General features: G+C 34.7%; 1 protein-coding gene across 1 annotated transcript; it reads right to left on the bottom strand.

The window, feature by feature from the left end:
* Positions 1-1,399: 1,399 nt before the first annotated feature.
* LOC140814553 (transmembrane 9 superfamily member 1-like) lies at positions 1,400-7,622 on the bottom strand. The gene is made up of 12 exons (XM_073173576.1): positions 7,378-7,622; positions 6,262-6,454; positions 6,066-6,170; positions 4,871-4,888; positions 4,692-4,786; positions 4,465-4,617; positions 4,027-4,161; positions 3,785-3,951; positions 3,436-3,530; positions 2,928-3,301; positions 1,899-2,172; positions 1,400-1,698 (listed from the first exon to the last, which is right to left on the bottom strand). The coding sequence occupies exons 1-12, from the start codon at positions 7,465-7,467 to the stop codon at positions 1,631-1,633; spliced, it is 1,767 nt and encodes a 588-aa protein (XP_073029677.1). The 5' UTR covers positions 7,468-7,622; the 3' UTR covers positions 1,400-1,630.
* Between the last annotated feature and the right edge of the window lie 8,727 nt (positions 7,623-16,349).

The raw sequence follows: 16,349 nt of genomic DNA, 5'->3' as shown, positions 1-16,349 counted from the left end.
CATGATCTTCCAACGATCTAACACACGATCTTCTCTTATTTGCACGCCATCTAACTAGTTCAAAATAATTTGAATTCCTGATGGGGTTGCTCTTTATCTGATTTTCGCTTCTTTCTTCTTCGACTTGGGTTCAATTAATTTAGTTTAATATAATTTTTTATGCAAACAAAAGAAAAACATCACTAATTTTATTTTGACATGAAACTAGACATGAAGACGAAATCTTGGATCTTGCTCCAATGGCGATTGGATCAGAATGCGAATGCCCTCACTGTTTTTTCCACGAAGATGCATCGATGACCAGTTTTGACCGTGCAACATACTAATTTTTATGATATTAGACATGAATGAGTACATTGGATGTTGATTGCACAACTTTTTACCTCAACAGAAAAATATCCAACGTCCCCTAATGAATTTTAATAATTCTAAATCAAATATACAATAGAGTTACTTATTTAAATATTGAGTAGGTCTCTTGTGAGACGGTCTCACGAGTCTTTATCTGTGGACGGATCAATCCTACCGATATTCACAATAAAAAGTAATACTCTTAACATAAAAAAAAATATTTTTTCATAGATGACCTAAATAAGATATATGTCTCAAAAATATACCCGTGAAACTGTCTCACACAAATTTTTACCTTAAACATACGAAGGATCTAAGAAATATTTCATATCGTTGAACCCACAGATACTAAATTTGACCAAATTTTCCCCTCAAAGGACACTTGTTCATTCACCTGATAAAAACAAGCCAATTCATTTAATGCCTTGAAATAACTATATAAATATCATAAGCTGTCGGAATTTATTTTCATTATGAATAAGTATAATAAGACAAGCTGTTTATATTAATATAAATCTGATTCAAACACGTGTAAATGTATGACACTATATCATGCTAAATAACATACATTTTCATTATTCTGGATAGGCATCGACTGGCCTCAATGCTGAAAATCTTGACAGTGGTAAGTCTTGTTCTTCACGAATCTCTGATTTTTTTCCTAGATAATCATCGTGCGTGTAAAGAACCGAATATCGTATGAAATAAAGTTATATAATTAATTGATATCTCATCTTTCACAATAAATGATGTTTTAATGTACGCAAGGACCAAACAAAAGGCGCTTTATTCTCTCGCAAGTTGATGGTATATGGTTGATTCATCCTACATTTAGGGACACTACGCATGATAGAATCAAGAGCCCAAATTTAACCACACATACATGAGATCCACTAATTTTATTAAAATCACTTATGTGTGCGAATCTTGTCCATCCAAACTATGTGGAGACAGTGTCTCCACATTTAGCATCGAAGCAACCCCGAAGGATACTCACTGGTACAACAGGTAACAGCATTACCACGTGGAATAAATTGAGGTGTATCCATTCTCCCAAAACAGTCTACTATAAGTTGGTCATTTTTTTAAGCGTAAAATGAATCGTAGAACATTCTAAATTATGTGAGCAGACCTTGTTTTTTACAAAAACAGGTTAAAAATATGGGGGAATCCCCTGTATTCGAGCTACACATCATCATCAAGTCATTGCATACGTAATTTAATAGTTTGCCAAGAATCTGACCCGAGAAGCACAAGGTTGCGACGATTAACCTATCCCCTAGTCACATTTGATGTTTCGGTAAATCCTCCTCACAAACAAGTTTGAGCCTAAATAACCGATGGCGCCTGCAAGAGCGTAGTTAACAACCCATGGTGAGTAAGCAAAGGAATCATATGTGCATAAGCTCCAAATGTATATGAATTTATGAACTGAACTGGAGATGAGTGAAGAAAGGAAACCAGTAAATACACATACCCAAACATATGAGATATGAGTGTACATTAACTTCAAAATTACCAACTCGAGTTTAATGCACATAACTTACCGCAAAGAATTCCCAAGCCAAGGCAAAACATCAGTGTGTAACCAAAATAGAAACTCGTCTGGAAGAACCCTGACATTTTTGTCTTCATGGAGTAGTAATATATAGAGTACAGGTATACATAAACGGCCGTTGAAGCTGCGGAGCAGAAGGAAGTCCACTGCCAATGATAGTTCTCAGCATTTAGCAGGAAATATGCCCCAACAATAGTCACACAGACGGTTACAATCATAAGAATCAGGAAAACCAGAAGCATAAAACCATAGACGTAGTAGACCTGTGAACAAGAAGCAACAGGGAGATAATTTAGTTAGTAGGAAGGAATAGCGTAATACGACAGCTTTCCTGATGAAGTTTGTGATAATATACCTCTGAAAAATAGATGAAGTATCAGTATTTGTGCAACTACTTTATAATTTACTTGACTTGATCCAAGTGTTTTTCACTTTATAATTTACTTGACTTGATCCAAGTGTTTTCTTCGATTCCACTTAACTTTTCACCCATGAATATATATTTTTTCAATTAAGAAATATGAGCAAGGCACCAGCATATTCTGGAAATTAAACCACCCCCATGCCACCTCTAAAAGGATGAGAATGAAGCTGCCACATTATCCACTTCAATAATCTTACAGGCGGATAGAAATACATCATCATTATCGCACAAATCTTATTAACGAGATTTAGAACTGCAAGGTATTTTAGTGGTTGGAGACACAGATAATCAATTTTTGCAAAGATTTTGCATTATTCTAACCACACTACCAGGCCCCAGAGTAGTAGATAAGTAGAATGCACTTAAAAAATGAGGCCTCCAAGCCAATAAAAATTACAGGTGCAAGTCATGGAAGCTATTAAACTCACAAGGTGCAAGAGACATCTAAGAAATGCCAATTAATTCACATCTAATAGAGAACCCAGAGCGATGTTTTGCAATTCAATATTCTTCAGCTGATCTCGCATAAGCAGTCAAAGGAGTAGGCATAAATATTCAATTAAAATACTGATTTACAAGAATGATTCACATTACCTTGTAATTCCAGAAGGAAGTGAAAACAAAATACATCTCGATGAAAATGCTACCAAAAGGAAGCAATCCACCCATCATAGATACTACAGAAGGTTTCAGATACCACTTTTTCTCTGGAATTGGTCGGGGAATGGTCTTTACGCGGCATGGATTGTTAGGAGCACCGCTCCAGTTTCTTCCTAGAACTGTACCCAGAAGTGCCAAGGGAAAAGAAATAAAAGCCCATATGACAAAGACAACAACCATTGTGCCAAAGGGAATGGCGGCTAGGGACCCATAAAATATGGCAACGGTGTTCAAAATGAAACCTATCCCGAAGCACATGAAAGGGAAAAGTGAAGCTGTAAGAATCATTGATTTGATCCAGTTTTTACCTGCAATTATATAAGAGGAATAAGTATACATTTATGAGTCCTAAGAAACAACAATCTGGAAAAAAATCTTAAGACAAAAAAAGAAGAGGAAAGTGAAAAAAAAGAGTCAAAGAAACAGGGGAAGCTGTAAATACCACCATGGCGTGAGTACATTCCACCACTAACATAGCCTGAAATGAATGATGTGAAAGCATAACATACTATGAAAGTAGTGACAATTGCTCCTCTCCTGAACGAAGCATACAAAAAGAAATGAAAAAGAAAACAATCAAATGCTAACACTCGTTCCACATAAAAAGAAAGAAAGAATCAATAAAGTATATAGGATGCCAAATGAAACAACAGAATGAGTTCAGCAGAACTCTCAGGAGAGAGGTTCTTGTAGAAAATTGAGAACTGGAAACAACATTACTGTGTTAATTAAAATCAATTCTTTAGAGAAGGGTCAGGGTAAGACGCAAGATCGGAAACTTTGACACATACCCAATGTATAGCATTCCCACAATAGCAAATAAGATGACCAGTAAAACCAGCATTGCTAGTTGTGCGCCAGTGCCAACAAGAGCGGACAGTAATGCTAAACTGAGAGGGGTACGAAATACATCTCCATGAACAAGTTTCCAACCAGACTCTTCACTGGCGTCTCTTTCCTAAAGATGTCGAGTTCTAGGACATCAACAATCATTTAAAAATAAATAAATGGGACGAAGCACTAAGATTATTACCAGAGTTTCTAAATCGTCATCCTCACGGGCATATTTAGCATAATCATTTCGCAAAGTTCGCATCAGTATCATTGATACTAGACCAGTAAGGAACATAACCATCATGAAGGAGTTGAATATGGAGAACCAATGAATCTGCAAGAAAATAATTGAGATTACAAGAAAATGCTAATACTTTAATATTTAGGACCTAAATAGTTAATGTTATAAGAAAATAGTAAAAACGAATGGGCTGAATTACTAAAAGTGGCAATCTACAAGCTAACAAAACCACAATCTACATTATTTTCTCAAATAAAATGACCTCTGAAATCACACTTCAGATAATATCTATGTCATGACGTCAATTTTACCTAGATCAGACCATCACATTTGCAAATGAATGTCCACTAAAATTATTTATATCCGAAAATATCCATGTTAGAATGTCAAAGCTACCTGGTGCTCAAAAAAAGGATGGTCCAGGTAGACATCAAAACGCCGAGCAAAAGAGATATCTGTCGGAATCCATTGCACGGAATATGTCATATCCAATGTCCTTCCCACTTCCAATGGCTTTGGCATCTGCTGAGTGAGGTTGACTTGAATAATCTACAAAATAAAAAAAGTTAGAGAAGCACTAAAAAATCTACCAATGTTCGAGACAAATTTAAGCAGCCACAGACTTGATTTTTGTTGTACTTCACAGTTATGCTCTTATGTGTGAAGAGCATGTGCTGATTGTCACCTTTTCTTTTGGAATGGAACTCGCCAACATATCCTGTAAAAAAATAAGTGTTGATGAAATATTGGACTAGCTTGGCTCAGGAAACAATTTTTTGAGTAAAGTCTACTGAAATCTTACCCCATAAAGGCAAATCATCTGAACTTGAGATCAGCGCATCAGCAAAAACAGAAAACAAGAATGGGATTAGACAGCTGATATCGAACTCTTGTCTGAAAATAAACATTTATGTTAGGAACATTAAGGCCCCAAGAACAGCCCAATGATATTCCACTCGAAGGTCGGCCCAAACCAAAGAAGTTTTCTATAACTCATTGGAAGTTTAAAATTAAAGGATAGGATTCAACTAATTTTATGTTCACAGGATTTGGTTATTATCTTTTAATTTAGTCATTTCCAAATAACCGATAATCCTTATCATTAATAAGGATTAGATACGGCAATTATCCTGTAGACTTCCGCAGATTTAGTTTAGTTATTTCCAAATAAAGATAATCCTTATGATTGGATTAAGAAGTTAACAGCAGATTTATCTTTATCATTCCAGGGGACCTTCTTGTGTTTAATAAAAATGATTGGACTGGAATAAAAATACTCGAATTTGTTCTCAAAAGTGATTATCACAAGATCGTGAGGTTCTCTTTAACAAGAGACCGTAAGGTTCTCACTTCAACAAGTCTCAAATCCCTGACCCCGTCACCCATTAACCACATGATAATGTGATCCATAACTCGGGACCATAACAGTTTAACAGCACTGAGCAACTGAAAAGGCACTCAATCAAAAGGGAATGTCAATCTTAGGCCATGTCCATGAGTGCAAGTTGATCCCAGTTTAGTTCAGTGTTGGTACCGAGTTAAAGATTCGAAGATTCATTTTAACAACGATCAGCAAGCAGAGAAGTTTCAAAGCATGACGCAACTACATTTATTCTGTAAATCAACCAAGTGCTACCCAATGACTTGAAGATACTCCTTTTCTCTTAAATATATAAGATCCAAAATTTGTAATATCTGCTGCATTGAGTAACAGGCTAAAAGAAACTAACTAATCTCCATGTGTTGTTATCAGCCTGTACCAATATTTTGCAAGCAGCAAAAGGTAATATGAAGGAAGAGATGAGACACCAGCATCAAATAAAGGTGCCATAGATGATGCAGAGAACCCTACAGGTTCTAATACCAAGAATCCATATCTTGTAAATAATGAATGTCGTGAGGAAGTGAATTTAGCCCATGAATTAGAATTTGAATTTGACAGGTAAAATCAATCGATCCTAGCTTAAGTGATAGCAAATAATGGACATACAACATACCCATGAAAAATTCAAACCAGTAATTTCTTTCAATTGCATCCTTGAATTGTGTGGCGTGTGCTTCATCAAGTTCAATCTCACAAATGGTAGTCTTATCTACAGGCTCTGCCAAATGAAAATAAAAAACTTCATTGTCCATCTAAACAACACCTGAATACCAGAATTTGAGATGGATTCAGGATATCCATTTACATACTTTGAAATTTTATATCAATCCGGCTATCAATGAGCTCATTTCCACCCAATACTTCACCAAGCCCACCCCATTTGTGCGCAGCATCGCCTGATGGGTGACAAAATGGAAGGCTGTAATAATTATATGTTTCTTGAGGATTATTGTATGGACCTACTTTATTTACCCAAAGAACCAACGGATCATTGGATTGATACTGCAACAAAAAAGAAAAGAGTTAGAGAGAACACATGCAGTCCACAAAGTGTTTAACAGGTCTATTTGCTCCAACTGCATCTCTAGAAACTGATGGCAGCACAAAAGTTGCATTAAATTTTTTTCATAGATATTACATGAAGCAACTAGCATTATGATGCTGTGGCAATGTCAATCAATGGACAATTGTGAATATGCAGGATTGTCCATAAAAGGAACCAAAGCACACAGAAACCCAGATCATGAATACTGTGCAATCATTCTCAATGTAACTTCCTCATATCATTGGTTGGAAACTACAAGACACTCATGCTGACCAATGATCCAGTAGTTATTATCAACAAGGTGGCTCGACAATACCCTCAAAATGAATCCATAAAATCTTGAATACGTATATCATTAATTGGAAATGTAAACTAAGACTTTCCTAAGTAACTAGGCAGAAGTTCTTGATTTCCGTATACACACAATGGCGTACGTTATTATAGGTAATTACAAAAACACAAGCTTTGGCATATTCCCCCAATATGGAAATTCTAAATTACTCTGGTTCATACTTCATAGCGTGAAAAATTCTAGCTCACACTCTGTGAATGAGTACCCACGTGCTTGAACAAACTTTTAATCGCCATTTCCCTAACTCATACTTTCGTTTCTACTGCCGATCCCCTACTTGAAAGAGCACAAACCACAATTAGGTGCTAAACTAAAAACCATATCATGCAATGACACCATTAGACCATTTCGAATCCGAATGGTAAGCATTGAACACCAAAATCCAGTGATCTTAAAATCAGATCTAACCCATTCCACTAACGTATGGCGCAATTAATCCAAATATGAATGAATTAACTATGATGAAGCTGAAAAACAAGAGTTCTATGCTTCACGGGTCAACTGGGACGGGAACAATGCAGCGTGTACCTTGTGATCAGAGTCGGAGGCGAGCGCCGCAGATATTAAGAAGAGGACGGCGGCTAGAAAAGAAAAGGACGGACGGACGATGGACCGCATCACTGATCGCTGTCTCCGGGATGGCGGTGGGGATTCAGCCGGGTCGAGTCAATAGTTCGGAGGGAGAAGAGAGGCGTGACCAGATATTGGGGGTTAATTCTTGAGGTTCGTTGAGATTACCAAGTCAAGTGAGCATTAATTAATACGGGCATCCCCTTGGCGCACTCAGGATTAATTTTCACATTTATATATTTAAAATTATTTTAAAAATTCAGAGACATTCAATCAAGATTTTTGCATAAAAATATAGAGATATTTGATTAAAATATTTCACTCAGGCCCAGTTTGATAGGTTTGATTAAAGTTGGATTGTTAATTAATCTCATGTTTGGTTCTATTTATAAATCTGATATTGATTAATTGTAGGACAACTTCTACTGTTTAACTTGGAAAAGGAATCCATGCATTCTAGGTGGATTATTTTTATCCGGGTAGACTAGAAATAAAAATGACCATAATAGCCCTTACTCTGAATTAAAATAATAGCCCTTACCGTGAAGAAAATCGCTTAGCGACGGTTTGTAAAACTCCGTCGCAAATAGCGACGGTTTTTTTATAAACTGTCGCTAAATTTCAAATTAGCGACGGTTTCTCAAAAAAGATCGGCGCCGGTTTCACAAAACAAGATCGGCGACGGTTTCTCACGATCGGCGACGGTTTCATGAACTAATAAACCGTCGCTAAATGTCAAATTAGCGACGGTTTTACAAGATCCGCGACGGTTTCTCAAAAACCGTCGCTATTAGCGACAGGTTTTTAGAAGCCGTCGATAATTTTCCGGCAGGAAGGAGACCGTTTCCGACCGGCCGCCTACCGGCGCCGCCACTATCGCCGTCGCGAAGGGGAAGGGCAATTTCGTCTCTTCATCAAAAAATTCAAAATTATCCTACACTTAAAAAGCGTACCAAACTTAATATTATTTTACACCATATATTACAATCCTACCACAATCATTTTCTTTATCACTCAAATACTAATCATTAGTTTATCATATCCCCTAACCAAACGTAGCTTCAAAGAACACTTATTGATTCACCTTGATTAGAAAAAAAATATTTTTGATAAAAACACGTCAATTTCATTAATGCCTTAAAAAAATAAAATAGATGGTGGAGTTTTGTAAAATTAAAACAAAATATCACCATCAATGACGGATGTTGCGATATATTTCTGCAGTGTCTGCCAAAAATAGCGGCGGACGCTGCAAAAAATTGTAGTGTCTAAGCTGCTGCAACATCCACTAACTTTGGGTAGGCAGCGGACGTTTCCTTCTTTTTATATTTTTTTCATTATTATTATTTGTTTTTTTAAAATTTGGACACATATCTTATAATAAAATAGAGTTGACTATGTACAAAAAAATGAGAGTTGAAAGTCAAATTCAATAATTTGAAAAATATGAATCACAACAAATTTTTTTTTTAAAAAACTTTATTTGTAAAATATTAATTAATTTATTTTTAAAAAAATTATATTTTTTGTTTTAAAAAAATTTCCTTTATTTATTTATACATGTGTTTTTCTAGTTCTCGAAAAATATCATATGCCTATACATCCACTTATTTTTAATTTTATCATTACTAATAGTATGATTAATAAAAAATGACAATAATAGTTAGAATTCTGAGGTTGTTGCCTACAATCAAAATTTAGATGAATGAGTCTTCAAACAAATAAATCAAAGATTCTGTTTGTATTCTTGGCATAAGAGTCGTTAAAATATACGGATGTGAGGTTGTTGCCTACAATCGAGAGTGTGCTAGGACTTTCGATCAGGCAATAGATAATTCTTAAGTCAAAATGAGTTTGTACAAAGAGTTGTATAAATCAAAGTCTTCTAGTTGATCATTTTTTATGAATTGACTTTCTGATAACCTAAATGACAAGAATCAAATTTCATTGTTGTTAACCTAACCGAAATTATTTGTTCAGAAAAATGCATTCATAAATTTATTTATGATTATTGTGGTATTTTGATCAGACTGTTCAGCTCAGTTATCCAAAATGAACTATTAAGTTTGTGTTATAAAGATAATACAATGATCTATAAATCACATTCGCAAGTCGAAGTCTGAATCGAATTTTAAGATGCAGATAAATGACGATGAAACATATAGTTCTGGACAGGCTGAAATCAACAAGTTAGGTTCATTTTAGCAGTAGAGCGCAACTGAATGAGTAGTCTAGCTGACCAGCCTAACTGATAGTGGACCTCAAAACCAGCCAGGCTCAAGAAAAGCGTCCAACAAGGCGGAAATGACTGCTTTGATGTCAGAAACTGTCCAGAATCTTCCCAAATGGTCATGTTCTTGTATCTAACTTATATATCATTCTTGGAGTCTATAAATACAACATCTTGAATATCAAATATATGTTTTAGAAGGGGATTCAAAGCATAGACAACCTACATAAAGAAATTAGCTATAATAAGAGCAAGCCCAAGTGTGAGGATATATTTGATATATACATACACTGTAAAATTATCACACACAATCACTCATATATATATATATATATATATATGAGAGTTGAGCTTCAAATTTTAGATGAATGCGTCTTCGTACGAAGACATTAAATATTGTGTTTGTAGTCCCAAAATAGCAAACATTAAACATTATGTGGATTGTGAGATTGCGACCTACAATCGAGAATGTGCTAGGAGTTTCAATTAGGCAAGAGATGGGTGTTAAGCTGAAATGAGTTTGTAAAAGAAGTTATATAAATCAAAGTCTTCTAATAAATCTTTATCAAGAGGAAGAACTGGTGACAAATGAGTTGTTAATCTCCGAACACCCATAAACAAATTTGTTTCTATTTATTTATTATTGTTGGTGTTTTTAAGATGCATTGTTGAACTATTTTATGTGTATTTCAATATTGTATACCAAATATTTGATAAAATGCTTCAACCAAAAACGTTTTTACATATTCAACTTGCATATATTTTAAATGTTTTACCAAAATGTTTAATCAGTTTCTACGAATGATTATTTTAAGTATCTTCCGTTTGGTTTGAAAATCAAACTTGATTTAATTCATCATTGTTCAATATTTCAAAACCGATTTATTGTAGCTCAATGATTATCCTCAATCGATCCTATCAAGTTGTGTATGTGTATCGATCTACTTATTTTTTATTTTTCAAATTAATAAATTTCAGCTTCAACTTTCATTTTTTGTATTTGAGCTAATTTGAAAATTAATTCACTTTAAATGGTTAAAATCAAAAAATTTAAAAAAAAATTATTTAAAAATATTAAGAAATTTATCTTTCGAAAAAATTTGAACCTTTTGTTTTAAAAAAATTGTTAATTTATTTTAATATGCGTTGATTTAGTTTTCGAAAAAATAAAAAAAAATATGTGTGTATGTTTCCTTACTTTTTTATTTTATTTTTTGTAATAATATGTTTAATAAATCATAATAATAAAAATAAATTTTTTTTAAAAAAAAAGAACACAAATTTAAAAATTTTGCGTAAAAATGCAAGAATTTTCATATTCCAACTATTGTTATTTCTAGTTAATCATATTATAAATAATAATAAAATAAAAATAATTGGATGGATACATTGTAGGACCGATCGCTTGCCGTTTTGCCGAAAGTTATAGCTGGTGGTAACAGTTATTACACCCAACAATCTCTCTTCCAATAATTGCACTTCTTGCAATCAACAAGAATCGAACCTGGGACATTGGCTTTAATACCAATTTTAGGACCGATCGCTTGTAGCTTTACCAAAAGCTATAGTTGGTGGTAATGGTGCAACTCAAATATTTTAAACTGCATAGCAGTTCAAATACCACGGATTGATCGCTCTATCAAGTAGCGACAATTATTGCACACAACATACACATACACATACACATTTTTTTTTTGGAAAACCCGACCAACACATATTTAAATAAATAATGCTTTTAAAAAAAATAAAACAAAAAAGTATAATTTTTTAAAGATAAATTAATAAATATTTTACAAATAAATTTTTTTTAAAAAAAAACAAAATTAGTTGATTGTCTCACATTTTAAGGTGATCTATTTTTCAAATTATTGAAATTGAGTTTCAACTCTATTGTTTGTAGGTAGTCTCAATTTCTATTTTATTTTACTAATAAGATATTTGCCTAAATAAAAAAATAATAGTAGTGAAAAATTATAAAATAATAATAATAATAACAATAATTTAAAACTTATATTTTTTTTGCTCTCTAGAATGTAACAATCAATATGTTCAGTGGAAAAAAATTCCACATCCATGTAGATATTTCCATACCAATATGAGTATGTCGCTTCTACATTGGCATCCCATTGTAAAATAGCCATAAAAAACTAACAAATGTGTCCAATCTTTTTTTTTTTGTTTATAAAAATAAAGGAGGTTTCTTGTCAACGATCAATAATCAGAATTCTTGGAATTCTCATTGGTTCTCTAGCCTCCTAGCATTACAAATAATGCAACTCATGGTGACTGTTGGGGCTACCTCACAGCCACCGTCAACAGATCCACATTCTTCCATTCCAGACCTTCCACGACTGCTTTTTTCTGTAAAGGACTTTGTACTTCATTCATCAGTCCAAACAAGTGCTCTTTTGGGTTTGCGCATAACCGTGTCCTCAATAGCGTTTGTCTTGGTATTGTTGAAGCCTGGCTTTTCGTTTCCATTGACGGGGGCTACGTCTCTCGTCATATGTCTTATCTGAATCACCTTATCTTCTCGGTTGAGAATTTGGTCTAAGATTTGTCTTTTTTCATGTCATCCAATTTCCTTCTCCACCCTTATATTCGTCAACTCTTCGGAATACACAAGTAGATTTCCTTCACACTTTATCCATTCCTTAATGCATTTGACTCCCACCATTTTTATTGTCTGGAAGTTCGAAGGACAAAACCTTTCTATATCTCATCTTCTTCTATTTCCAGAATGTATCACTAGAAGACTTTGATAAGCGAACATTTGTACAAACACACTTCAGCAAGACTTACCATTGACTGCTGAAACTACTAGTATTACAACTCAACACTTTATGAAATCTGATTTGAGAAATATTATTTCCCAATATTACAAACATTTCACATTTTACAGTAGATAATACAATAAAAGAGTGTGAGCAATAGTAGCACAAAGGATCTTCTAAATTCAATGAGACTTTTTAGTGTGTGCTGGTTTGACTTTCAGTACATATGAGAATCTTGAATGTGCGAATGATTGAAGTTTTTTGTCGTGAGTGTTATAATCCTCAAGAAGCCTTTTTATAATACATTTCAAGGTTCAAATAAGAACGAATCTTTTACTCATTAAGAGTACCTAAATTCAAGAATAGATTTGTTATTTTTTTATGCTCAAAATAGTAGTGAACAATAAATGATCTGTACGGTTCATTTAATGATAATAAATGAAGTTTACTATTTACATAGTGGCCACCTAAATAGGGACATCCTCTGTGGATAGTACCAACAAAGCAGCATCATTAGTCTCTTTTAAAGATTATGCGATTTGATATAGTTTGACATGTTATTAAGATACTAACATAATTACTATTGTATCTGTAACGACCCATTACAGGCCCAGTGGACCGCCCATACGGCCCACTGCCCCGATCGACCCAAGGCTATCCCGATCTTGGGGTCCCTCTATGGGGCCTAGGGATGGCAATGGGTAGGGTATGGGTCGGATTTGATACATCCATCCCCATACCCATTTATTAAATTCATCCCCATACCCATCCCCATACCCATCGGGTAATGAATTTCATCCCCATCCCCATACCCATCGGATTATCGGATACCCATACCCTACCCAAATACCCTATTATCATATACAATTGAATTTTTTCAAATTTAAATTGTTTCAAAGAAGTTATGAATATTTAAAAAATTATTTAAATGAACAATAAGAAAAATTAATGTTGATAAAAATTTGCAAAGTAAACTTTATAAAAAAAATAACAAAATATTAAAAATAGTTTATATTAATTGAACAAAAGTACGTAATTTAACAAAAATAAATTATTTTTCAATTTTTAAAGTCAAACATGGAATAAACTTACCAATGAAGAAGATGAGAAATTGAATGAAAAATAAAAGAGCGGTAAAACCTTCAAACGTAAAAGTGAAAGTGAAAGGGAAGAAAAAAGAAAAATTATCGATTACTTGGATTTGAGAAAATGAATCTTTAATATAGGTGTGCACGATAGGTGTGTAGCATATCAAAACTATATACATACATACATACATACATACATACATACATACATATATATATATATATATATATATATATATTTATATATATATATATATATATATATATATATATATATAAAGAGAAAAGAAAAAATATCGATTTACTTAGATTTGAGAAAATGAATCTTTAATATAAATAAATATAATTTCTATATATATACATATATACATACATATATATATATATATATTTATATATTAATTTAAACGGGTATTCGGGTAGGGCGTGGGTCGGATTATATCAAACCCGCCTCCATACCCAAACCCGAAAATCCCCATACCCGATTACCCAATTATTTAATCGGGTCTAAAAATCCCTCCATACCCTCTTCTATTCGGGTCGGGTATCGGATCCTCCAACGGGTTCGGAGGAAATTGCCATCCCTAATGGGGCCTTGTCCCTCACGGGCTTTCCATAGGCGTCGTACGTGTTACTCATAGAACTTCTATAGTCCAGGCTATAGTTTGTGCCTTCCCAGAATGGAACCCAAGACCTCCCTGGATATAAGGTACTTGGCAACATATCTGGTACCAATTGAGTTATGACGCCTATGGAAAGCCCGTGAGGGACAAGGCCCCATAGAGGGACCCCAAGATCGGGATAGCCTTGGGTCGATCGGGGCAGTGGGCCGTATGGCGGTCCACTGGGCCTGTAATGGGTCGTTACAATAAAAGGCGCCTTTTATTGTAACGACCCAAGGCTATCCCGATCTTGGGCTCTCCTCTATGGGCCGTAGCCCCTCTGGAACTCTTCCCTCACGGGCTTTCCATAGGCATCGTTACTCATAAGCTACTCCAGCCCATGCACTGGAGTTTGTACCTCCCCAGGATCGAACCTAAGACTCAGAATTGTTACCAACTCTGTTATCCAAGGTCTGAAGAGAACGGTATTGATAAGTCAACTTGGCATCTAGAGCCAACATCGGAGTATAGTGTCAGAAAAGAATCGGCTTGAGCAACTGCAGAAGATGTGAGACCCGTTTGAGCAAGAATGACATCTGACTGAGTCTTGACAAAACTTGATTTGAGGCCAGAGAGCTGAATAAACATTCTTGTCACATCTATGCTGATAGACAAGACTTATTTAGTCAAAAGATCTTTAAACAAATTAAAAATAGATTTAGCGTCAACTTGTTCATACATAATGCTTTTTACGAATTCAATGATATTGTTGATGTTCAGAGGTAAACATTTCAAGATCAAGAAAGGCATATTCTTGGACTGTGGTGATGGGAGCGTTAAAAACGATAACACTGATTTATTCATTTTTTCTGAGGTGATTGAGATAGTAGGCGGAATAACAAAATATAACAAATCAACAGCATAAGGAGCATAAATAATAACTTCTACGATAGCTTCTTGAGCAATGGAATTAATCACCTTCTCTATCGTGGAAAAACCTCTAACAGATAACAACGATGAGGAGGTGGGTTGTGGTGGATTTATAGCAGCAGTAGCAATTGAAACTTGTTCATGTGAAGTGCATGATTACTAGAAAATTAATCCCTTGAAGGGGTTTTGGTTATTTTCGCGACTGACTTAACTCTGAAGGGTTCTGGAATCCCCACAATAGCATCCTCGCTCAAATTTTGTTCAATGAAAGATATCGAGGCCTATACAGTCAGTCCTGAGATCATTGGATAACTGGGTGAATATTGCATTATCATGAAAATCTGTTGGACCTTGACAGTCGTAGTTTGAGCGCAGAACAACAAGTGTCTCATTCAACTTCTCAAATTTCATTTTCAAAAAGATGTATTTCCTTTTGTTCATGGCTTCAATGGTAGATGAAGTTCTGGCTGCAGCAAACACCTTATTTTCATACTTAATGACCTCAGCAAAGGAACCCTAGTTTCCTTGAAAGTACACAAGTGTTTAATGGTGTGAACAGTAACCCATTCCTCAAAATATGTTATTTCCTCTGCTGCAAATCTTTCAATTTCTTCTATATGCAGATCAGTTGTCGTCTGGACACATGATTTTGGGTCCTAATTCTTCTGAAGATTTCCTTTGCTTTTGTTTGTTGAAACATGGACTTTAAGTTAAGATTTTGTTGATTCAGGCAGAGGATCATGAATCAACACTCCTCCTCGGGGTCTAGGAAGAGGTGCTGAGATGGATGCAGTAGTCATTGAACTTCTTCGACCTTGAACAAGATCCTGAGAGGTTTGAGGTGAATGGTTTCTGGTAATGCTTGTGGTGTAGCAGCAGTAACAACAATTTTGAAAAATTGGTGAAATGGAATATCATCACTGTCAGTTAAGATGGTGGGGATGTCTACGAGAGCTACTATTTTCTTGATGTGAATGGTTGGTTTGAGTTTTTTCTTGGTTAGGGTAGGTTTAAGTAGAGGCTGAGTAAGTGTGAAAGTATTCCTCGAATGTAGTTTGCTCAGAATTACTGACCACAATGATGAGTTTCCTCTTGGTTATTTTTTTTGTTTTTGCAGCTGAGCAACCTATTGCCTGGTCCCTATTTCCCACTTGGCTTCAATAAATTTAGGGACAAAGGGTTTGTGTCGAAGAGCAATCACATTATCAGCATCAATCATAGTGGTTGAAGTACCATCGTTTTTAGAAGTAAAACTGAATCAACATCTTTAAGATGTTTGCTGATCTCCACAGAAAAACCACTACTC

This window comes from Primulina eburnea, chromosome 15 (genome assembly GCF_022965805.1).
Source record: "Primulina eburnea isolate SZY01 chromosome 15, ASM2296580v1, whole genome shotgun sequence".
NCBI classification, from domain to species: domain Eukaryota; kingdom Viridiplantae; phylum Streptophyta; class Magnoliopsida; order Lamiales; family Gesneriaceae; genus Primulina; species Primulina eburnea.
Note: the sequence above shows the minus strand (reverse complement) of the source record. Positions and strands in the feature narration are given on the sequence as shown.